Source organism: Polyergus mexicanus, unplaced genomic scaffold (assembly GCF_030449975.1).
Source record: "Polyergus mexicanus isolate NDT 795.1 unplaced genomic scaffold, iyPolMexi1.0 SCAF_5, whole genome shotgun sequence".
NCBI classification, from domain to species: domain Eukaryota; kingdom Metazoa; phylum Arthropoda; class Insecta; order Hymenoptera; family Formicidae; genus Polyergus; species Polyergus mexicanus.
This window is the reverse complement of record NW_027223325.1, coordinates 12,476,226-12,500,176: the sequence shown is the minus strand read 5'-3', so window position 1 is coordinate 12,500,176 and position 23,951 is coordinate 12,476,226. Positions and strand designations below refer to the sequence as shown.

At 32.1% G+C, this 23,951-nt stretch overlaps 4 protein-coding genes across 7 annotated transcripts in view; 2 read left to right on the top strand and 2 right to left on the bottom strand.

The window, feature by feature from the left end:
* LOC138933088 (testis-expressed protein 10 homolog) overlaps window positions 1-592 on the top strand; it is a 2,514-nt gene extending 1,922 nt beyond the window's left edge. Inside the window, exons 3-5 of the mRNA XM_070295569.1 lie at window positions 1-123; window positions 209-363; window positions 441-592. The exon at window positions 1-123 is cut by the window's left edge and continues 109 nt beyond it. Of these exons, the coding sequence (XP_070151670.1) occupies window positions 1-123; window positions 209-363; window positions 441-544 (382 nt within the window). The 3' untranslated portion in view covers window positions 545-592. The remainder of the gene's footprint in view (window positions 124-208; window positions 364-440) is intronic.
* Window positions 479-11,098, bottom strand: LOC138933087 (polyamine-transporting ATPase 13A3). Of its 3 annotated transcripts, none has more exons than XM_070295567.1 (18): window positions 10,847-11,098; window positions 8,621-8,725; window positions 7,458-7,525; window positions 7,193-7,360; window positions 6,845-6,915; window positions 5,607-5,867; window positions 5,256-5,460; window positions 4,955-5,159; window positions 4,699-4,810; window positions 4,432-4,621; window positions 4,087-4,287; window positions 3,622-3,807; window positions 3,168-3,542; window positions 2,939-3,080; window positions 2,684-2,835; window positions 2,367-2,595; window positions 2,164-2,245; window positions 480-2,089 (listed from the first exon to the last, which is right to left on the bottom strand). In XM_070295567.1, the coding sequence occupies exons 2-18, from the start codon at window positions 8,634-8,636 to the stop codon at window positions 1,045-1,047; spliced, it is 3,708 nt and encodes a 1,235-aa protein (XP_070151668.1). In that variant the 5' UTR covers window positions 8,637-8,725; window positions 10,847-11,098; the 3' UTR covers window positions 480-1,044. The 3 variants fall into 3 exon arrangements, with proteins under 3 accessions (XP_070151669.1, XP_070151668.1, XP_070151667.1); XM_070295566.1 differs by lacking the exon at window positions 10,847-11,098 and adding an exon at window positions 10,294-10,784; XM_070295568.1 differs by lacking the exons at window positions 4,087-4,287; window positions 10,847-11,098 and adding an exon at window positions 10,294-10,784 and having other exon boundaries at window positions 479-2,089.
* Window positions 11,099-12,154: 1,056 nt separating this feature from the next.
* On the bottom strand, window positions 12,155-17,035 carry LOC138933459 (metacaspase-3). 2 transcript variants are annotated; one of them, XM_070296174.1, is made up of 2 exons: window positions 16,847-17,035; window positions 12,155-16,544 (listed from the first exon to the last, which is right to left on the bottom strand). In XM_070296174.1, the coding sequence occupies exons 1-2, from the start codon at window positions 16,910-16,912 to the stop codon at window positions 14,841-14,843; spliced, it is 1,770 nt and encodes a 589-aa protein (XP_070152275.1). In that variant the 5' UTR covers window positions 16,913-17,035; the 3' UTR covers window positions 12,155-14,840. The 2 variants fall into 2 exon arrangements, with proteins under 2 accessions (XP_070152275.1, XP_070152276.1); XM_070296175.1 differs by lacking the exon at window positions 16,847-17,035 and adding an exon at window positions 16,755-16,838.
* A 613-nt stretch (window positions 17,036-17,648) lies between these two features.
* Gdh (glutamate dehydrogenase, mitochondrial) lies at window positions 17,649-23,646 on the top strand. The gene is made up of 8 exons (XM_070295967.1): window positions 17,649-18,347; window positions 19,888-20,088; window positions 20,515-20,748; window positions 21,084-21,241; window positions 21,362-21,517; window positions 21,867-22,077; window positions 22,188-22,342; window positions 22,415-23,646. Exons 1-8 carry the CDS (start codon window positions 17,906-17,908, stop codon window positions 22,529-22,531), a joined length of 1,674 nt encoding a protein of 557 aa, XP_070152068.1. The 5' UTR covers window positions 17,649-17,905; the 3' UTR covers window positions 22,532-23,646.
* Window positions 23,647-23,951: the final 305 nt, after the last annotated feature.

Below are 23,951 nucleotides of genomic sequence, written 5' to 3'. Positions count from 1 at the left end.
AAGCCATACATTGCAGTTGATTGTAGAAGCGTCTTCTCGCCTATCTAAAAAAGAATTGCAATCACAACTATTTCTGATTATTGGTGATATTATGTTGGAATGCAATTTAAATGAGCTACACAGGTAATCAATGTGGCACTCCAGTGTATAATTAACAAGTTCTATCGTCACCATTCTCTTTATTTTTTTTTCTCTCTTTGTTTTGTAGAGAAGAAATATTTAAGAATTTTGTCATAACCTTACCAAGCTTACTCCTGAGACCGAGCATAGACGATGTCACAATTCGATTGATTGGTCGGATAGCTTTACGTTTTAAGGAATGGGTCCGAAAAGAATTAGTAATGAAACATGAAGCTATTATCGGTGAGAAATTATACAAAAATGATTAAGAATAAATTGTATTATCACATAATTAACATATTCATCGTTTATTCTTTCAGAAAATGCTAAGAAAATTGACATTATAGGTTCACACAATGATAAAGAATCTAGACTTATAATCTATAATTTATTTTACTTTATGGATTCACAGGTTTACTATTAAATAATACTATTAAAACAACTTGTTCAACCTGTGTGTCAAGATACGAAATGAAATATATGTATATTTTTCAATAAATCTTATTAAATCAATGTATTTTATGAGAATGATATACTTGTATCATGCGTATTTTCTACATATGTACTACTTTGTACTTTGTATAATAAAATAATCACATGTGTAACGTAATGTACAAACGGCTTAAATATATCGTAGCGCTAGAATGAGACTGATATAAATGAAAAGAAGAAAAACAAAGATGTATAAATTTTTTTCAAAGTTTTTTCTTTTCCGAAAACACTAGATATTTTTTTTCGAGTCGTATTAATAGTGCGATATATATGGAATACAAGTTCTGCAATATTTTTATGTGGATACTGTTGTAAAGTATGCGACCAGAGTATATATTCCAATAGCATATATATACATTATGACACTAATACTGACGAATTCTTCTTTTTAATAATACATTAAAAAGATGTCTATTCTCGAAAATAAACATCTTATGTACACGATACTTGATCATTTACGAAACCAAGATTTTCGAAACCGTTTTTCTTATTGATCTTTTTACGTGGTAATTGGATCGAGTTGCTAAAATCATTCACCATTCGATTACTCGTAATATTAGTCAGACAATGATTGTTATATGTAATATTCATGATATTTTGTACATCCTTCTTTTGCAGGGTAGATAATATTGAAAGTTGTTTATCGAATTTAGGCCAATCTTCACAATTCTTCAATTCATATTCTATTTTTAGATATCGTTTTTTCGATTTGTTTGGCTTTTGCATTCTTCTCTTCAAGGCATTCTCAATTATGCGCTCTATTATAATGCTTTCGACGAAGAAACAGATGAGAAAATTAGCTATAGCGAGCGCTAGGATAATGAGTCTCCAGTCATAAACAGGCGGTAACATTAATTGTAACGCATCCGCTATCCAGTGTGCCGGATAAACCGTAATGTACGCGCATATAAGCGTTAATAAAAATATAGAAAACATAAATGCGCTATTCGTGTAAATCGGGCGTCTATATGGTTTTCCGCGTGAAAATATAATTGCCATTGTGATGTATTGAAATATAGAAACGCAGTAGACTGAATAGTTTTCGTAACACGTGTATCTAGTAGTGTTGTTAGTAGGTACAAACGGAATAAACCACGAAAACTGTCGAACAGCGTGATATACTATCATTTGAAAAACTATCATCACGGACATGTGTATCGTTAGAGATAAAAGGGGAGTAAAGCCTATCAGACTCGTCATTGGCTTTGTCTTGGATAACTTCTTTTTATACGCGTGAGTTTTGCCGAAAAAGAAGGCGAAGTTAACGATTAAACAAATATCGATAAACAGAAATTGTAAATCCGTCAGGTTTGAGTCTATGGAATATAATATTATGACGGATAGAAATTCGGTAAGAGAATATCCGACCATAAATTTAAAAATTCCAAACGACGTGATCAAGGCGGCGCGCCCTTCTCGTATTACTTTTGGGACGCAGCTTATATCGGGTACTCTCGAAGTGAAGGGACTAGCCACACTGCAAGTGAATAACGAAAATGAAAGAAGATGATTAATAGAGAGAATATCATAACAAACGCGCATATTTCTTACCTGGATTCTGCTTCGGAAAGCGATATACCAACATGCGCAGTCCTTAATGCTCCACAATCGTTTGCACCATCTCCGCACATGACTATATAAAAGCACAATAGCGTACAATAGTGTTTTACGTTGTTGCGTGAATATCCGTTATAAATATATCCGTTTTAATTTTTTTCCGCTTATATTGTTTCACTATATACTGATTTACGTACCTACATAATAACCGAGTCGCATAAGCTCCATAATCAATTGTTGCTTCTGATCGCTGCTCATTCTAGCGAATATCGTACCGCGCACGCAAATGCGATCTACGAGATCGGGATAATATTCCCGCAGCGCTTGCCATGTTTGGCCCGTTAAAGCGAATCTGTAATTATAATTAACTATACCGCATTCTATGTCTTGGATCATTGGTGTCGCCAACACTTGATCTCGCGAGTTCTGTGAAAAAGAAAAAAAAATGAGATACGCATTAATCGTGAGTTTTCCTTGCAGGACTACTGTCTAATTCAAGATTCGACAAGTTTACCGATCCCGAAGATTGAGACTGAACATTGAAGAATATCTTTGGACGATCTTTCTCTCCTCCTCTTGAAGTTACAGTTACATCTACAACATGTTCCTCGATCGAAAGTATTCCACATTCTTTCGCGACACTTATTGCGGTTTGGATATTATCCCCTAAGAATTAAAAGTGAAATCTGTTAAAATCGATTGTGAATATATGTATATTAAAATATCGCATAGAAAGAAAATTTGTGAAATATTATTTATAATATCGAACCCGTAATCATCACTATGCGTATATTGGCTTCCCTTAATTCCGTAATCACTGATGCTGTCGGTTTCTTTAATCGATTTTCTAGAACGACTAGTCCTAAAAACTCCAAGTCCCGCTCGACCGCTTCTCGGGATAATTTCAATACCTGGAACATATATATGTACTCCCCGAAAGATATCCCATTTTTGAGAATTGTGCACGTTTATATGCGTTGATATATGGGACACATTACCTCTGCACTATTTTCAGAGATTGTTCGACGACCCACAGCTATTACGCGATAACCCTGTCTTGTGTATCGCTCCAAAACAAGGGAAATGTCGCTAGGTACAGTTTCCGTTTTGCTTAAATTTATTATCATTTCGGGAGAGCCTTTCGTGTAAGCTCTAAAATCATCCGATCCTAATACACGTACGATCACAGACATTCGTTGTAAAGAACTCAAAAATTGATATTGCTGTATTATACCGATTTCGGAAATCTCTTCGTTTATATTTTCTGTAAAGTTACTTTCCGGTAGCTTTACGATTATCGGTGCTATCGCGTCGTACTTATTTACGTCTATGCAATCCGATTCTTTTAATATCCATTTAGTACTTTCAAACATCTGTAATGCGTAACGATATCATTACATCGAGATATCGAATGATCACGACGAATAGAAATAGAACTAGGATATTTTTAACCTTTACGTCCAAAGGATCTCCGCAAAGTTCTCCATTGATAAGTGTTAAGCTATGACAAACCAGCATCCCTTTGAAAAGAGGATGATCTCTAAGTTTAGATATATCCGTCTCGGCCTCATCCAGGACACCGTTTGTACATGGTACAACACCCCACATATCCATCCCATCTTCGGTTAATGTTCCTGTCTATGTCGCCAAAGTGAAAAAAAATGAGAGAAAACTTGTGTTATTGTCAACATTATACATATACATATATATATATATATATATATATATATATATATATATATATATATAATGTGTGTGTGTATATACAGTATCGCGCAGATTGCCTGTCTATCTTGCACAACTACGTGATTACGACATAATCTGCTTCTCCTTTTCCTTACCCCCCCCCACCCCCCGTCTCTCTCTCTCTCTATCTATCTATCTATCTACATATCTATCTATCCATCTTTTTCTCACCTTATCAAAACATACGCAATTTATACTGCCAGAAGCATTTATAACTTTATTATTAATACAATAGATTCGCGCACGTTTCAATCTAGCTTGAGCATACAGTTTTCCTACAGTCATCGCGGCTGGTAATGCCGGTGGTATGACTATTGTGATAATATCTAGTGCCTTCATTGTTACATCGCTAGCTGTAATTCCTCTCGACACCTAAATTATTTATCATTATATTAAGTAATTATTAATACCTGTTAGCTTTAGGTGAATTAATTAAATAGATAAATGGTTGAATACATATAACTAAAAAAAAAAATAATTTTGTATCTTACATTCACTTCAAAATAAGAGAATTACCTTGGTTACTACGGTGTATATAACAGCCAAAGTTGCAATGAATGCCAAAATGCCAATAAATTTATACGAATCTTTATCAAATTTGAAATCTGCCGGAGGTGGATATAATATAGCGGCGATTAAACCACCTCTGTTAGTTAGAAAACCAGTTCTGATCACTCTTGCGAGAGCCGGTCGGTCTCCATGATATCTGCGCGCGGATCACCTATTAGTTATCGTATATCTAATATATTATATTCGTTTTATTAAGAATAAAAAAAAATATACTTAGTTTGTATCATAGTGGTACCACTATATAATGTGTGATGCGTAAACTCTTTAGCATCGTACAATACGTGACATGATGGTAATGACGTTTTTCTTACTGGTACAGATTCGCCTAAAGTTATTAGAACGAATAAATTTCTATATGTATATACAGAAAGAGAGAGAGAGAGAGAGAGAGAGAGAGAGAGAGAGAGAGAAAGAGCTCACACATTAAAATAAGCATTGAGAAAATAGATTTAGTATTTATTAGTTTTACCCGTTAGCATGGATTCGTTTAGTATGCACTGGCCTGTTAATAAAACCGCGTCGCATACGAGAGTCGCTTGATGCTTCGGTAATTCTATAATATCACCGGGCACTAATTCTTTGTTAGGAATACTCTCAAAAATACCAGTATTTCGAAGTACACGTACGTGTACGCTCTCTGAAGATGCAACAGTACCTCGTAAATTCAGTTGATTCTAAAAGTCAACGATAATCGTATAATTTTGTTATACAAAATATAATGTTATACATAATTTTTTCTTTTCTCACACGTTATTTACACATATACATACTTTTCGCGTTTGAATTATAGTGCTTGTTATGCCAAACAGTGACATTAATATTATCGCAACAGTGTAATATAGATAGTCTTCCGCAAGCCATAGTACCACAGTAAATACTTGAAAAATATAAAATGGATTTAAAACTTCCAACAATAATAATACACCGATACTCTGGAGTTGTACGACAATGTCGTTATTTCCATATACGATGCGCCTGTAATAAAAAGAGGGAATATGTTCTTGAACTGGGAAAAAGCTCCATTTTCAATTATTACATAAAAATGTATATACATTAACAAATACTAAATAAATGCGAATTAAGTGTTGTTTTTAACAATTAGCGTTATCTTAAAAAATTACCTAAGCAATTGCTCTTCCTTGGACAGGCCACTATTGCATGAGAGATGAAAATCGGAACATAATGTACCATTATCAAATCCTACGAGTCTCGAAAATGCATGTTTTGTAACGTCCCAGATATAACATTTCTTTTTGCACCAGAAAGCCTTGTATTCGTAAACCTCGCAACGCGTGCCATTTTCTAAGTTAATTTTCAATTTTTTATCCTTGATTTTCTTTACGAGATCTTGATCAATAATAGTGGTCGCAAAACGTTGCGCACTGAAAGTGCATAGCAATAGAATTAGCGAATTTTTAATTCGCATTTCATCCTATATTAAGAAAAGGTAGATGACTTAAAAGGAACCAGAAAAGATATCTGATTAACCAGCAGGCACGACAATGCATTTTGCATGAAATTAAATTCCTGTTTACGCCCGCGCGCGTCTGTATATGTAAAAAAATTTGTCAAAGTTTAATTAATTGTATTCTCTCTCTAGATAATATATTATAATAATATGTATATATATATGATATTATCATGCGCATTACGTTTAAAATTTTGGTGATTATATGCATAGGGTGATTCACAAATGCAATACTTCAGAGGGCGAATGAAACACGCTAAAATGAGTACAAGATATTATTTAAACGTTAATCATATATATATATATATATATATATATATATATATATATATATATATATTATATCACAGTTTCTGACTTACAGAAGATTAAAAAAATGCTCACGCAAAGTATCTGTCTTATGTTTCAATATATACGTGTTATAGTATTTTAATATTGAGAGTTCTTCATTCTCTGAGAAATATCAGATGTTATTTGAATAGGTTTGAATCCATTTCGTATCTCTTTTCTTCCAGATCGTGGACATTATTAATTTATGTAGCAAACACGATAGATTTTAAATAATCCTAAATATTCTCCTCCCTTCCGCTCCCCTTCTAATGGATTTAAATCAAAAAATGGCGGTGATCATGCTATAAATAAACTTAACCATTGATTCTGGCAAAAATTGTTTAAAATATTTGAATTGTAAGGATATTAAGATTGACAATTTTATTTATTCTTTTATAAAACTTGAAAATTATAGCATATATTCTTAGTTTGTATTCAAATAACATTTTTACTTGTTTACATGTGTGTACATTCATACTCTTGAAGCATCGATGCGCCTGTGTTTATTACGTTGTATATTATACAATATTACCTTTTTTAACATCACACATAAAGTCTTACCTTAAATTTTTAGTAGAAATTTTTTGAACATCTCGTACAAAATATGATTTGTATACTCCTTGATAATCATCCTATATTCATTTTTATTATTATTGATATTATTATTATTATTATCTCTCTCTCTCTCTCTCTCTCTCTCTCTCTCTCTCTCTCTCTCTCTCATACACACACGCGCGCGCGCGCACATACACACAATAATTATTACTACTATTCTACCATCACCGTTACTATTACTACTATTATTATTTATAGAAGTTTTATATGCTTGATAGTAATAATGAAAATGATAATTTATAGTTACTAATGTATTATATATAACCGAAATAGATAATAAACAGAAAAACTTACTACTGCGAGTATTTTTGTTGCACGATTTAAAATACATTCTCGATGAGTTGCATACAAATGCAGGCGAGGATACCAGTGAAATAATAATCTTACCCATCCGATAGATAATATGTACATTACATATGTTATAATGGTTTTCAGCGAACTCTTCTCGAACCCGTAAATATGCTAAAAAATGTCGCATTGCGTATATAATAAAAAATACAATAATTAACACAATAATAAATTTAATGCATGCGTATAAAAGAGGTGTAGCAGACAATACCAGATGTTCATTTTGATCAACGTGAATTTTTTGCCATAAAACATCCGCCTTTATGTTGTCGTTCACTTCTAAAAAAGAAATAAAGCAATAATATTATACGTGAAATATATATCAATGTCTTAAAATAAAAAACCTATAACATACAATGATATGCGATGCGACTTTTTGCTTTATCTACTTTGATAGAATAATAGATAAATTTAAATATTATATCATCAATGTGCTTGTTAAGTGATTGTTAAGTATATGTAATATATATTGTAGTACTGTAATAGTAAATGTGCGTTATACTATAACAATAATAAATCAGCATAAAGTAATCGAAAAAAGGGAGAGAGATTAGAGTAGAGTGCAAACCAACAAAATATAGATTAGAAAAATAGAGAGAATCTAACATAAATGCAAAGAATATATACTTTACGCCATTAAAAAGTTTGTCAGAAATACACATATCATAAATAAAGATACAGATGTAGCCGTCATCCATAAGCGGTAACATGTAAAAATTATTTGCTTGTCAATTTGCTTGTTATTAATTTTTATCGCTTATCAATTACGTATATTTGTTTTGTTATTTTGGAGCGATTTAAAGAGTTTTATGTAACAATCGATTCTTCAAAGCTGAATGTATCACTCTAAAAAGTGGAAGAAATAGAAAGACACTAAAGATATAAAGCAAAAACATATAATTAAAATTTTTAATTAAATTAAAAGAAAAGAGAAAGTTCGCAAAGTTGTTTTTTTTACACATATCTTTACCTATCTATGCGTGTGCATGCGTATGTATATGTGAAGAGAAGAGAGAGAGAGAGAGAGAGAGAGAGTAACGCAAATTTTTAAAAATATTCTCTTTCTCTCTCTCTCTCTCTCTCTCTCTCTCTATCTATCTATCTATCTATCTATCTATCTATCTATCTATCTATATATATATCTATCTATCTTTCTCTTTCTTTTTGTGCACCTACAATCGCATTTTCGTAAATAAAAATTATATTATTTCTCGCTACTCATTGCAACAGTTTATACATGTTTCTGTATATGCCCTTCAATATGTCCTATCCTATTATTATAAAGGTACTGCGCTATACAAAGTATCAAATGTTCAAGTATGAAATTATTTGCACAATAATTTATTGATTACGTCGCATTGTTTCTATGCTTACCATTAGCATCGATCATAACTTCGAGTTTGTTTGATTAAATTGCGCTGTAGTTTTGACAGTTTCTTTTCTTGTGAGCCACTCAAGATTTGTAGCCAACAATCGTACCTGAAATATCGTTTATTATTTACACTAACGTATCAGTTTTTATATACCTTGTTAAATCTTACACAAGTTTTTCATCAATCATGTTACGAAATAAATTTTGTGACACAATATCTATATATAAATTTAAATATGTTTTATATTAAGGCTGCTATTGTAAGATTATATGTAAATAAACATTGTTTTATAAATATTATTTAAAATACTATAAATAAAAAAAGTACATATGTATATTGTACAGAGCATAATCACGTTGCAATAATTGATCTTTTGTAAAGCCAATCACGTGTTTACGTTCTACCTCAATTTTCGCAACAACTTGCATAAGCTGTGTATATCCCAGTTATATTACAGACTGGTTATTACTGGTACTTGGTGTAGATTAATAAAGAAATATGATACATGTATAATTCATACAAAATGTCCCGACTTTTCCACGATTCCTTTCACTAATAGATTATTGATATTTATTCTTAGCTAAAGAGTGTGAAAACTTCACTGCAATTCTCAATTTGTAATCAATAATTTTATCAAATTTTATATAATAATGGATTAAAAAATATTTAAAATTAAATTTTTTGCTAATGATTGCCAAGTATTCAAAAATCGCTATTATTATTCGAATAAAGTTATGCTTAAAATATCAACTTTAAATCAAATAAAAAATTTGGGAACAAAAGAGAGAGTATGCATAACTTTTAATATAGATATATATATATATATATATATATATATATATATATATATATATATTTATTTATTTATTTATTTATATATTTATTTATTCATATATTAATGATTATATAGAGTATTTCATTCTTTCCACGCAATTATCATTAAAATTACTGATTATTTTTTAAAATGTTTCAGATAAAATTTACTCTCTGTTTCAAAAGGGCATTTCATGGTCATTTTCTTTCAGGTGACGACATTTTCATGATTTCAAGATCTTTTTTTTTTCCTTTTTTTTTTATAAATAGATATATGTTTCTTTCTTATATAAATCAATTTTTTCGAAATGGGATTCCAGTTGTATAAGTCACCTGTTTGAAAAAAAATGTACGGCTGTTACGACAACGGTGCGGTTATCGAGTTATAATATTACAGAAGTATTAATCATAGTACCAAGTCTTGTTAAATGTTTCCTTGAATATGTAAATGTCTTTCAGATAAAATACAAGATTAATGATAACGATTAATGTTTCATTAATATACTAATAATGTATAAATTTATTAACTTTCTTGTTTAATCATTTATCTACAAGCACATTTGTTTCGAATACCAAGATACAAAAAACGATACACTCGGAATTTTCATAACATTCTTCGTAATACGAAATAATTTTTTGTTTATCCTTTTATCTAGCTGTCTAGCTGTCTCACATATGATGGTATAAATAATAATACTAAGTTTATTATTATTATTATTATTACTATTAATATATAATTATATATATATATATATATATATATATATATATATATATATATATATATATATATATTACGTATTAACAAAGCAAATACAATAATAAAAGTAATAATAACAATAATAATAACGAAATACGTACAAACGCGATGCTTTTCGAATATTTTCGACTCTCTTTGACGCTTTTCCTTTCCTTGGCGGTGGCAAGAGCAGGCGATTTCGCCCACGGACAAGAGTCGGCGATTTCGAGAAACGCGCACGCGCACTTTCATTTGCGAAATGCCGTTGCCGATTCAAATCAATTCGCTAAATTTTCACAGTTCACAAAATTTTCAAAATTTGGTATGGTATCAGGTCGCGCGTTGTTAAAATATTGAAAACACAGGTAAACCGCGCATAAATACTCGCGCGTTCTTTGTCAAATGCAAACGAAGCCAACACGGCACAGATTTACAGAGCGATTTGTCTGTCGTGGAAATTGCTTGAAATTTGAGCAATCAACGATGGAATTGCAAGGCGGAAGCAACGAGAGCGCTTCGTTATCGTTTGCGGCACAAGGTCAGCGAGTGAACTTTGGATGCGTCTGTGCTGGCGTGCGTTTAGCGTTCGTAAATTTTACAACAAATGGCAACGGTGTTCATCGTATTATAAGTAAATAACTTACGGCTGGTCCGTTAATAAACTTTTTAACATACGTTTTTTCTTCCTTGGTGTACCGCTGGTCCTGCGTATGAAGCGCATCAAACTGCACTGTCACATTTTACGTCGACCAACGAAGTGGAGCTGTGCGCGCGACACATGTTTTGCTGACGTTGTTAGCTCGAATCTCCCCCGCTCTAAATCTCATGGATAAAGTGCAACCACTCACCCCTTCTTTCTTCATCTTTTAACTTTCGCCAAACTTTCGCAACAAATATTTAATAATGGAACGGTCACAATTCCGATAATGGAATTACAAAACAGGATAATCGAAATCCAATGAGAGAGACGGTATGATATCAAATGAGCCGTTAAACGCGATAGCTAATAGTCTAACGAGTGATCCTGATTAATTTTACATTTTTTTAAACAAAAAAAAGTATCGAGAGGGGCATAGATATCATTATTATCGGATTACTCCGAGATGGTTTTAAAAGTTATTTAATATAGTTGAATATGTGTGTGAATAAAAATATTACAAAACATAATTTCCGCGTCGACTGCTATATTTTTGGAATCAATTTTTTTATAGTATGTAAAGTATATAATAATATAACGATAAAAATAATTTAAAAATTATAAATATATATACCACAAAATACAAATAATTTCTATTCTGTCAACCAAACTTTTGTGTGATTGCAGTTGATCAACGTTGTAGTTAATAGCCGTATTAATAATAATATACATATTAAATAATAAATATACATAATATAATACGCATTCATTACGCATTCATGTATTTTGCATTACACGATAAAATTTGTAGATAGTTATAGACGAGTGCTGAGACCAAAGTATCACATTTATAATCAATGTTACACAAAGATTGTAAAATGAATACGCGGCATTAACGCCTCTCTCGCGTCAAGTCATGTGCGACAATAGCGAGACAAACCATGTATTTATACCGAGCTGCCATTTTTTCCTATAAAAGTGCAATATCAAAGTAAATACGATATCAGAAGATAAACTATAGACTAAAATATCAACATATTGCACTAATTAAAAATAAAATTATGCATACTGTAGAACTTAATTCTTTTATTTTATAATTAATAATTTATATATACCATGTTTTAATATTGAAAAATGTTTTGTCTAGTAAAGTATATGTAATATGATTGTATATTTTATTCAAATATATACGTGCGTATGTATATATATTTTAATATAATTATAAAAGCCACAAGATATATATGTTTCTCGATAAAGAATTTCTCGAAGTATAAAAATTGTATAATAAAAGAATTAAATTCTATAGTGTGCATAATTTCATTTTTAACTGACACGATTTTCTGACATCATTACTTTGTATGAAAGAAACTAAATTTAATCAATAAAACATACATTTAACAAAATGTATATTATAAAAATATACATATTAAATTAATATTTATTATTTCTACTAATTTTTGGGTGTATTCGTGTGGATTTGACGACTTTTTAAAAAAAAAAGATTACGAGTTACGTTGTTAATGTTCTACGTAAACTAAGCGAATAGATAGCATAAATTGGAAGCGCATACCGAAAAGAAACCAAGCGTGTTAAATGACCTTATTTTCGAATAAAAAATTGGCATTGCTTGCGCAAGGACGTAACACGATGAAATGCACATGATAATGTTGAGGGAAATAACGTTGATATTTCGAATTGCTGAAAAAAATACTATTCGCATATTATTTCTTTCTCATTAAAGTTATCACATATGTGTGTGTGTGTGTGTGTGTGTATGTGTGTGTGTGTGTAGGTTTGTACATGTGTCGTGCGTGTGCGCATTTGCGCGTGAATAAGATGCAAGAAGTATTTTTTTTATCTTAGCCATTCGACACGCACGCGCGCACACACATATGTGTGTCACGATTAGGCTTTTAAATACACGCACATATATGTGACATACAAAATACATGCGTATATTTAAAAGCCTAATTGTAAAAATGTTAAAATTGGATGTCTTACATCGTGTGCTAAAAAGTTTCAATATCCGATGAATCTTTTCCATGAATGTCGTTAAATATTTGAAAATAACAATATATAACATTTTGATATATTGATATACAAATACATATATGCATGTTGCAAAAGGAAAATGGAAATAAATAACATACGAGATCAGGATAATCCTCCTCAATGCGCGCGAACGAAAATAAGTTATTGTTTTGCTGGTCTTAATCTCGTAAAGTCGTAAAGTGATCTCTTATCCTACATTATGACATTGACAATCTTAATCCATTTATTGGTACATATTCTCGGTACAATAAATCCGTGTCTTGGTGTCTCATTCAATACCTCTATCTTTCTATTGAAATAAATATATTTATATTTTTATATAATGACCTAACCATTGAAAATGTGTAGCAACGATAATGCGACAATCCTCTCATTGACTTGCGCGCTTTGGTTTTTTGTTTTGTTTTGTATAAGAATTTATTGAATTAAAAACTTATCTTTTTCTGTATAATCACTTTTTATGCGCATCTAATAATTGTCTTGTGTCTCTTTAGTATTATATAAAAAGAAAGATAATAACTCTACGCAAAGACAAGATCAATAGTTAGCATGTGCATCAATGTGTATCCATTGGATCGACCTTGTGACGTACCATTGGATAATCGACTGGGAAAGAAAAAAAATTTCTAACTGTAGAAACATTATGAACTATAATATGTCCAAGTTATAAAACAGTAATGGAAATTACGTAGACAAGTCAAGACAATGCACGACGAATCAGTTAATTTTTCCAAATGAAAAAGGACTATAAATTTCGCATCATCTTTTATTCCTCCGACTTTGCTTAATCATAGACAAAGCGATGTAATTGCAAGTACTTTATCGATTACGATCCACCGTTAGAATTTAATGGGCGCAACGGTATATATTACACATCCACTCTTGATATGTCCACACCATTACGCAATTATGCAATTGCGTGCGCTTTATATTTTCAGCAAAAACTTATGAACTATCTACACTATATAAAATAGATATACGTATAATAGATATTTATGTATTCTTAATTTAGAATTATCACAAGCAAAGTTCATTGCACGAAAGATAAGATCATAAAATCGTATTTTAACGATCATATCTTTCATAAAATATTATTCCATTAGTCATGTCGCAAATCTAGAGATAACGCTCTATACAATTCAAGTGATATCAACACGTGATAAAAGAATGAATATGAATCATATCATATCATATGTGTAATATAATTTTACAACAATTGCGTGACAATGCGTTACAAGAGAAGACATATGTATATACGTACATACATATTTGACGTTTTTTTTTTTTACTGCGTGTTTGACTAGTAAAATCAGCATATTTCATTGTCGTTAATTTTGTTGACACACACAACTAATATAATATTTTATGATGAGAAAGATGAGAAAGATAAGATCGTAAATATGATTTTGCAAATATGTGTTTTATCTGCAATAACTTTAACACTTAAGAATATAAACGTTTATCGTATATTTACATTACAGTATGTCTCAATGTTGTGTGTCTCTATTTTTCTTTTGTACTATTTTAACTTTGTAAAATTATATTACATAGTATTGAAACGTCCTCTCTTTTACTATTGCGTACAACCGAATAAATCGTACGTTAATTATACAACACGACAAATGAAATAATGTTCTACGAAGTGAAAAATAAGATTATAAATATGATTTTACAGATAGCTTTATCAGCAATAACTCTCTAATTTAGGAATAGAAGAAAAATCTATCGTATATTCATATTACAGTATACATACATTCAACAATAAAGTCAAATCAATTATTTTGCAATTGCATGTAATATAATATATAGTAACGCATCGCGCGTAAATTTGGTTTTTATACAATAGTTACATTAATGTTGCATTCATTTAAATCTAATCGTACCCATCTATCATATCAATCTAATTTCAATTGTAATACTGCTGTAACATACATATAGTATAATATGGCTGTGTATTTTTACATAGAAATACGTTTCCCTTCAGCACTTTTTCTTAGAATCACTACAGATGTTATCTACGTCCAACTGTGACAAGATCTCGTCGTCTGAATCGTATTCATTAGCATCAGTAAAGTAGCTTACCAGGATTCTCGAATTATCCGAGTTACGCTTTATCCCCGACAGTGTAGATTTTATATTCAAATTTGAATTTTTACGCGCTTCATGCGCTATACCAGATGAAAAACAACTTTCACGCGAGTAATGTGCATTAAAAATTGTTACGTCCGCGACGCATTTCTGCAAACTTTGCGATAAATGTTCCTTTCTTATTTTATTTTCAGAATTTATTATTGATTCTTTTCTCGCATTTTCCAAATGGTTCATATTTCGCGCTTGTAATTCGCATTGCGGGATTTTGTTATTGTGCGAAATATTATCAGAATTAAGGCAATTCTGCTCTTTCAAAGTTATAAATTCGCAGTCGCTAGTTAAGAAAATATTATTCATATTTAAATTATTCATATTCATCGAATAGTTAGGACTTTCAAATATTTCATCTTTGCGATTTTCAGTATCCGCGTCACATTCACGTAATATCGGATCGTTTATCAATGTAGGTTCGTAATCCTTGATTGATTTATTATTAATGGAAAAATTAGTTTGCGATGATATCTTATCACAATTTTCATATATTCCTTGCAATCTGGAGACGTATTGCTTTGAAACTGACATAGAATAATCTCTATTTAATTCAACATTTGATAAAATATTTTCCATATGAGATGCGCTTACAATACGACCTTTATCGGAATATATGGCTAGTAAGTTTACTTGGGATACTAGAATATGATATTTATTTGTTATTACGTATGTTGTAGTTTTTAACAAACCTACGTCATGTAAAAGAATAACTACATTTGGCTCTAATATACCAGGATATTTTAATAGAATATCACGATGAATGGTGCCTTCTAAACTATCTGTTGAGTCTTTTAATATAATAAATGGATCATCGTGACTATGATCTATATAATCTAATATGCCTGCCAAAAATTTCACTTTCATACTATTGCAATGGTTAGCATTCGCCTTCTTCTTAATAATGGAAATTCTATACTGCTCAAAAAGATTAACCGACACGTCATCGAGTAAAAATTTCCAAGCTTTTTCTCCAAATGAGTTTTTCTCATCCTGTGACTTAATCTCAATATGTTTGATTGCTGTTTTATTTTCTAATTCTTTCACTCTATTTAGATATGATACAACAGGAATATTATCATTTTTCACATCTGGTACTAAGCCAGCTGGCCCAGGAAATATTCTAACCAACTTTACTTCTTTACCAAGTTCTATTTTATTTACAGACTCAGTACGATTCTTTTCTTTAGATGCATTCTTTTTATAGTGCAACGTATTCGTTTTACATAATGACAAATCTTGCGTTTCTTTTTGTATATCATTTAATGGATTACTTATCTCTTTTTCAAGATTGAATATCTTTTGAGAAGTATTTTCTTGAAAGATTTCTAGTAATAGATCTCCTCGTGATACATTGTTTTTATTGTTACGAGAGGAATTGCTGTCCTCTGTTGCAACATCCACATTTGAATTAAGAGTATTATCCGTCGGCGAAAACAAAACCTTGCAGTTGTCCACTTTACGCCGTTTCACAGATGATGCTTCTTCTTCGTTTTGACATCGAGAATGGGACTGTATTGTTTTCTCATCAATGTCAAACGTATCCTAGAAATTGTATATCGAATATATATACACATATGTATTGTATACGTCACATTTTTTTTATATATCAATTGTATATACAAATAACATCGAGATATTCTACCGCGAATGTATTCCGGCGTATTGATGAAATTACAATATACACAAAAAAACATTGGATAAATTAATAATCGAATAAATTATAATATGTAATCATGCAAATAAAAAACTCACTTCAAAAATCCAATCGTCACTTTCGAACATAATTAAAAAAAAAAAACCAAAAAAATTTTACTAGCACGCATTTAGCACAATAAACTAATTACTAATTGAAGCTCGGAATTGGTAGCCTCTTTCCGTAATGACGTTTTTGCACTTGCGCAAATGTGCATCACTTGCCACTATTTTCGCTACGAAATATAAGCTTCTTCGCCCTGACTGGTCCTTTTGACATGTAGGATGTAGGGTGCGCGATGCGAAACATATAGCGTTTTCGAATGTATATAGCAATTAACAGGTTAAATCGCTCTCAGAGCGATTAATGACATCATTGCATCGTTTCTTTTAATAAAAAGCTTGAATTCATAGTAAAATATAGTGATTAATTGAACCGGGTTGGGGTTGGTTTAACCCGTTCATTTGAAAACGCTATTAAGCCCGTATCAAAGTACGCATTGAAGATTAAAGATTAAGGATTGGAATTTGACTAATCAGAACAAAAAGGACTAAAATTTCTTTATTCTGATTAGTCAAATTTCAATCTTGAATCTCAATCTTTAATGCGTGGTCTGATAAGCCCGTATCATTGAAAGATTGAAGATTGAAATTTGACCAATCAGGACAAAGAAATTTTAGTTCCTTTTGTTCTGATTAGTCAAATTCCAATCTTTAATCTTTAATCTTCAATTTTCAATGCGTAATCTGATACGGGCTATATGGGCTATTACGGTTTTATCCAAGATTGCCTGATGCAATTGGCCAATCAAGATGAAAGGGATAAAGATTTTTTGGCTGAACAATGGAACGGTTGTGATTGGCCAATTTTAGAACTATGGATGTATGAACCCGATTAATGGTGACGTGTAAATGTAATCATAGTATAGTCTATGGTTAAAACGGCTGCGAGAAGTCACGCGTCACGTTTCTTTCACATCTCACATCTCACATCTCGCATCACGCACCACGCATCACGCATCACGCGTCACGCGCAGTCGATCGACGCAGGTCCAAGTCGCAGGTCGACGAGTGGACGGATCGTGGTCGTAATCGCAATCAACGAGGGAAGGAGGATCACAATCGGATTTCACGTTTCACATCGGATCGCGTCAGATCAGGTCAGATTAGTTAATTATCATCGTCGTGATATATAATCGCGCGGAGCAAAGATGTTTCACATACGGAGTCTTACGCGATCATCAATCGCCCTGAAGCAAGCACCGGGCAATGACGTCGCGCAGAGCATGCTGGCGCGCGCTGCGCTCGCTGCCGTTCAAACGGCAGCCCGTCGTGGATATGCCGATCATCAAATTCCAGACCGTCTCAAGGACGTGCCTGAAGCACCGAACCCTAAGTTCTTCGATATGGTGGAATATTTTTTTCATCGCGCCTGCCAAATCATCGAAGACAAGTTGGTCGAGGACATTAACAAACGATCACGCGTACCCATCGAGGAGCGCAAGAAGAAGGTCAAGGGTATCTTGATGCTCATGGAGCCTTGCGACCATATCCTCGAAACCACGTTTCCGCTCAGACGCGATTCCGGTGACTATGAGATGATCACCGGCTATCGTGCCCAGCACTCGACTCATCGAATACCCTGCAAAGGAGGTATGGGAGATGAAAGACATGCACGCGAGTCTCTTATCAATTTTCGAATATCTATTATAGCTATTATTATCGCGCATCGCGCTTTTTTTCTCATTTTCCTCTATTTTCGATCAAATACTCGGCGAAACTCGCGTGAATCACTTGACACTCGTATCTCTCCATCTCTCTCGAGATATTTCTTCTCGAATAAACTTTACTACATAATGAGTTTGTCCGCTTTTATAATAGAATACAAAATTTATGCACCTAAACTATATAGGTATATAGTATAAATTTATAAGAGAATATTATAAATTTATAAAAGAATAAGAAATTTTATTTAAATAATAATTTTATAAAAATAATACGTTACACATACACACATGGAAAATTTTATATAAAAGGATTATTTTTAAAGAAATGTTTTAAAATAAACTGTTAATGCTCGTTTATTGATATTATACGATATTTTGTGATCGTTTGTGCGTGCCTTTTTTTTCCCCCTTAACAAAATGATGCACATTTGTGAAATATTCGTCAAAATGCTATCATTTGTACAAAATGTAATATACTCAAGATTTATATATAGAGCTTTTTATTGATGAAAATCATCAACTTATTTCTCCTATTGTTTACCTTTATTATTTATTTCTAGTTCTCTATTTTCGAATAATGATATAAAAATATTGTCATTGACATTTAGTATATATATAGTTATTGTTTAAAGTGATTTATGTATTGGCGTTGATGCATGATAAACGCGTAACACTTACGACAATTTTATGGCTTCGTTCCGCTAACGACTAACGACTTCAGCCTTGAGATCCAACGAAGCTCAGATGTGATGTATATGATAAAAATTTTTGCAAATTTACACGCATTTCGGTCTACGACTATTGTGTCATAGAAACGGTCTCCGGTAGTAACTTGAACAAAGTATAGATATTTTGCATCTTAATTATAGAATTATGTGTATGCAATTACACACACACACACACACAAAGTGAGTCATATTTTTTCCTACTTTTACACTCTACTATTTTATACAATATATTGAAAATGTAGTTTGTGATAAATACATATGTATATACATATCCAGCCGAGTATTTGCGAAAAGAATTTGCGTGTGTTATAAATAGCTTCGTCTAAACATATACGAAGAAAAAAAGAAAAAAAAGAAAGACAGCCCACGGCTCTCATGTTACGCTATTGATGAATTACAATAAAAGCGCCTCTACATCACACACATCTCGCGCTTCTGAATTACTATCTCTCGTGTGTTTCCGCCCATTATGGACAAAAGTCGATACAAAAAGCGCAACGCAATCTATATACATATAATAAATTCATGAAAAACTTAAATAAAATTTTAAAAGACATACCAAAGCGCCATGAACGCTATGTACGCTCGCTTTACTCACTTTTACACAATGGTATAATTACTATATCATATTTCGTGTCTGTTACTCAAAATGAGATGAAATTATTCAGTCGTTGCGAGTTCGTTGTGAGATGAAATCAAAAAATTTTAACGAATAAACAAATCCATCGTTATTTATAGGTATCCGCTTCTCGATGGACGTTTCACGGGATGAAGTTAAGGCTCTGTCGGCTCTAATGACATTCAAATGTGCGTGCGTCGACGTGCCTTTTGGTGGCGCTAAAGCCGGTATTAAGATCAATCCTAAAAATTATTCTGAACACGAATTGGAGAAAATTACCAGGAGATTTACATTGGAATTAGCAAAGAAGGGATTCATCGGTAAGCTCGTATTACGCTGAAAAAAAAACAATGGAGAAAGTTCTTTTCAGTGCGACCGACGAAAGACGAATCTCCGATGTTACATCATCGTAAACGTGTGATGAAGCGATGCGAGCGAAGACGTGACGTTCGCGCGATAATTTTAGATGCCGTCGCGAGTAGACAATCTGCAGGGTTCTACCATTCTGGTTCTATCATTCGTAATGTTTATTGCCGCGCAAAATTCATCGCTGTTACATTACAACCTAAACACATTGTAAAAACTGATCTGCCGCGCGGCTCGATTGATTGCCACATTTATTAGCTTGTAACAATAAGCGGAAATTTTTAAACGTGTTTTATTTATTATAGTTTTTACTTGCACAAGATAAAAATAGGATCTTGTATAAAAGAATAGGAGGAAAAAACATTATCATCTTCTTTAAGGACCTGGTGTTGATGTACCCGCCCCCGATATGGGAACCGGCGAGCGAGAAATGTCCTGGATAGCCGATACTTATGCAAAAACTATCGGCCACCTTGATATCAATGCTCACGCTTGCGTCACTGGCAAACCCATTAACCAGGGTGGCATTCATGGCCGCATTTCCGCGACAGGTCGTGGAGTGTTTCATGGATTAGAGAATTTTATCAATGAGGCTAATTATATGAGCATGATCGGTACGTTCGCGCGCAAATTGCTCATTAGTTATTTTTAATTTATAACATATCATACATACAATGTGCGATATTAACGCTCGGATACGATTGTTATAAATTTTATGAAGCGATTAAATAGATTAATAGGATGTAAATTATTATGTAAATTATAATTTTTAGATTATATAAAAAAAAAAAAAAGATAATTTCTCACATTAAAAAGTTCTCAATTTAGTATAATAAAAAATTATCTCTCTGCTATAGTCTATAATATTATCTTATGATATTTGAATATCTAACAGCTTTATTAGAGAATGTCGCATTATATAAATAAAGAAAGATGTAATAATCTGTAGGTACTACACCTGGCTGGGGAGGCAAGACATTTATTCTCCAAGGTTTTGGTAATGTAGGTTTGCATTCGATGCGTTACTTACATCGTGCGGGTGCGGCTTGCATAGGTGTGATTGAACACGATGGATCCATTTATAATTCAGAAGGTATCGATCCAAAGGTAAGTAGCACTAAAAAGACGCACTTATTTGATTACTATAATTATCTGAATTTTTACCGCGAATTAAACGACGAAATTGTGTTTTTTTTAATCGATAGTTACGCTTTCCATATGTTTTAGGAATTAGAAGAATATCGCATAGAAAATGGTACTATCGTTGGCTTTCCTGGAGCCAAACCATACGAAGGCGAAAATCTTATGTATGAGCCGTGCGACATATTTATACCCGCTGCCATAGAGAAAGTAATTACCAAAGAAAACGCCGGACGTATTCAGGTAAAACGATTTAACGTTGCACGAAGTATATTTTGACATATCGCTTTTCGTTAAACTTTTGATTATCATAGATATATTAAAAAGAAATTGCATTGGTGCACACATATATAAATAACCATTGAATTAAAGTTCAGCGAATCAAATTACAATATATTGAAATTGACTGACTTGTTTTTCCAAATTATTTTCTTTAGAATATGCATTTTTTTAATAAACTCGCTAGTAAGAAATAGCTATGTACAAGTACTATATTTCGCATTAGGTTTGATAAATTGAAAAAATACAATATTAAAACAGTCAAGTTTTAAAGCACTTGAGATGATAATTAATTTAGATCTTACTTTTGTAGGCAAAGATAATTGCGGAAGCTGCCAACGGACCAACTACTCCTGCCGCAGATAAGATTCTAATCGATAGGAATATTCTTGTAATCCCGGATCTGTATATTAATGCCGGTGGTGTCACAGTCTCATTTTTTGAATGGTTAAAGAACTTGAACCATGTATCATATGGTCGTTTGACCTTCAAATACGAGAGAGAATCCAATTATCATCTCTTAGGTCTATAATTAAATAATTGATCCTGCCAAATTTGATAAAAAATTTGAGTAAATTTGAAATATAAACATTATCTCTGAAAATGTAATTTACAAATTTATTTTTGTCTGTAGAGTCGGTACAGGAGTCTCTGGAACGTAGATTTGGTCGTGTCGGCGGTCGTATTCCCGTCACACCATCAGAAGCTTTCCAGAAGCGTATATCCGGTGCTTCCGAAAAAGATATTGTCCATTCTGGTCTGGATTATACAATGGAAAGATCCGCTAGGGTAATTAATTACAGATAAACTATATTTTGTGTAAAAAGCAAAATACCAATACAAACGTTCTCTTTCGTATAGGCCATTATGAAGACTGCCATGAGATTCAATCTTGGACTCGATTTGAGGACAGCCGCATATGCCAATTCGATTGAAAAGATATTTACTACTTACTCAGAAGCCGGTCTCGCTTTCTAAATATTTTAGACGCAAAATTACATACAGCGAATATTATAACGATAAAGACAAAGTCAGTTTTTACCGGTTGATCGCAACAAGTGACTCGTTATATCGTCCAATGAATAGATCCGTAGATAACGGTTGATGGTTATGTCCAGTTGCGAATAACAAAGTCTCTCAAAACTCGCGATGGCAGCGTATTTCATATAGCATTGTCATTTATCATGTTTCGCATTGTAATAATTTGCCTCCGTTATACATATATACATATACATACATATATATACATATATATATATAGAGAGAGAGAGAGAGAGTGAGAGTGAGAGTGAGAGATTTGTGTAAACCAGATATTAAAAAATCGCTAAATAACACTACGAAATAGCATTAAAAAAAAAAATCGATATTAATTATCCTTTCTGCAAGATGGATCACAAAGATAAAACCCGTACATTTTTATATTTCACTTTTTATGCGTATAACTTAAAATATGAGAAAGTATCGTGTGTTCAAGCTTTTAACGAAATTACTGTATCAGCAATGAAAAGGAAATATTTATAATTTTATCATTTACGACAAAGAATTAATTGTCACCGAAGCTTAGAAAGCAATACGAGACACGTATATCTAACTAGATATACAACGCGTGATAGGATTATCATATACGTGCAAGATTTTGCTAGTAAAAACACTCAATTTTGAAATTTTTAAGCGTTCATTCACAGATATCGTAAAATGCAGTTTATGATGTATCTGATATATCGAGTGCATTTTAATAAGTGCCATCGCAATAATACGCAGTAATTGTTGCGCGATAAAAAATACTGAAATCGCAAAAATAAATTTATAGATTATAATTAATACAGTTTTATTGATTTAAGTTCCATTGGTTATTGACCTTTTTTACGTGTATCCTTGACTCTCCTTTAATACCAGATATAAGAAGAAAGGTGAGTTTACCCCTTTGCACCCTTTGCAAGTGTTTCTCTTCTCACATAGATATATTATTTACGATAATAAATCGCGCACAAAATTTGTACATATATTATCTTGTAATACAATTTGCTTTTTAACATTACATATCGCAATGTACATATAAAAATGCAATCGATGTAATAATAAATTTCAATTTCGAAAGATTGAAAAGCTTTGTACACACACACATAGATGCATACATATATGTATATTTGAACATATATGTATACACACATATGTACACTATATACGTGTATAGGAAAAGAAATAAACGCATTTTTGTCTAAACATGTTCCAAATTCCAAATTTTTATTTCAAAACAATGCATTCGAAGATTGAATAATCGTGAAAAGCGAAAAGAGGGATTATACGCAATCGGATTTAAATGTCCTTGTTCCAATTTGTACATATATAAGTATATCGGGAAAATTTCGCAATAATATACATAAGGAGAATAAAGCGC